The 1,372-nt window shown below is 36.7% G+C and overlaps 1 protein-coding gene across 1 annotated transcript in view; it reads left to right on the top strand.

Moving 5' to 3' along the window:
* The first annotated feature begins 667 nt into the window (after positions 1 to 667).
* The window catches only part of LOC119409529 (sulfotransferase 2B1), a 149,065-nt gene continuing 148,360 nt past the window's right edge, over positions 668 to 1,372 (top strand). Inside the window, exon 1 of the mRNA XM_037676427.1 lies at positions 668 to 809. Within this exon, the coding sequence (XP_037532355.1) occupies positions 668 to 809 (142 nt within the window). The remainder of the gene's footprint in view (positions 810 to 1,372) is intronic.

The following is a 1,372-nucleotide window of genomic DNA, read 5'->3' as shown; positions in this document are numbered from 1 at the left end:
CCCTGTAACTCTGTCATTTAGCAGATAAAACAAAAATAATGTGTACATGGACTTTTTCTGCTGCTCTACCTACATGGCTTGTCCGAGTGTGGGTTTTTGAGCTTTCTCTGTTTGAAACGGCAGCTTTTTATTATTTTTATTTTTACAATTGTGTATAATTTTTACTCTAAATGCAAATGAGTTTTCAGTTTGGGTACGTTTTCTGCTTCTTGCCTTTCTTAATACTGAGTGGTTCAGGATTAACACTAACTGTTAACAGTTAATGAAAATAAATTCAAACTAAGGTTGTCATAATGTAAAATTAACCATTTATTCAAATTGACATTTTCATAAAAGAAAAGTAGCCTAAAGAAACCTTTATAGGTGATATAAAAAGGGATTAGTCCAGTTCTTTGTCAGCTTCCAGGACGGATTATTCACAGACCAGGAAAGTTTCGTGCTGCATTCACAACCCATCTAGAGAAATTATTATTCTTTAAAGCTGATAAATAGTTAATTATTTTATATTGGTTGCTTTTGATCATCTCAAATAAGAAAAGCTATATATACAGTGTATTTAGTAAATCACGTGTTAGATTCAGTAGTTATTGTCCGATATCAGGTGTCGTCACTTTTCTCCGGTGGACTGTGAATGCAGCAGCAAAGCCCAGTGCGTCCTCGTTGCATGATGTCGTCTTCTGAGGATCTGTACCTGCGGTATGACAGATTTATTGTCCCGAAGGAGACACACTCCTTGGAGAGTCTGACATTTGCTCAGAAGTTTGAGTTTAAAGACGACGACGTCGTGGCTGTGACGTACCCGAAATCAGGTCAGTGCCGAAAAAGAAAGTATCTTTTAAATAAACTGATGGAAAACTGATCGGGTGAAGTCGGGCGCGCCCCCGCGAAGGAGCCCGCCACGGGACTGCGCTCAGGCTACTTTAAGCATAGACATAAACACTAGATACAGCATTGACCGCTATCGCCTACAGCCGCTGACGAACTGTAGGGCCGCCATCTTGAAACGGTCGACCGCTCCACTCAGTGTAACCTGTTTGACGAGCAATGAAGTATCTGTGCGTTTAATCAGTCCCAGCTGAATACTAAACTCATTCTCACGATTTTTTTCCTCTGTAAATCTTAGGCGTACAGCCATTAAAGCTGAACACATGGTTCAGTGTTTTTAAATATTCTTGGTGGAGTTAACATTAACACTAATAAAATATTCATATGACAAGTTTTGCAAAACTCACAGTCACCGATACATTTTTATTAATATCTATATATATATACATATATGTGTATATATATATATATGTGTATATATGTATATATATATGTGTATATATGTATATATATATATGTGTATATATATATATGTGTATATATGTAT

The sequence above is a fragment of the Nematolebias whitei genome, chromosome 5, assembly GCF_014905685.2.
Source record: "Nematolebias whitei isolate Nwh7 chromosome 5, NemWhi1, whole genome shotgun sequence".
In the NCBI taxonomy this organism is placed as follows: Eukaryota; Metazoa; Chordata; class Actinopteri; order Cyprinodontiformes; family Rivulidae; genus Nematolebias; species Nematolebias whitei.
Note: the sequence above shows the minus strand (reverse complement) of the source record. Positions and strands in the feature narration are given on the sequence as shown.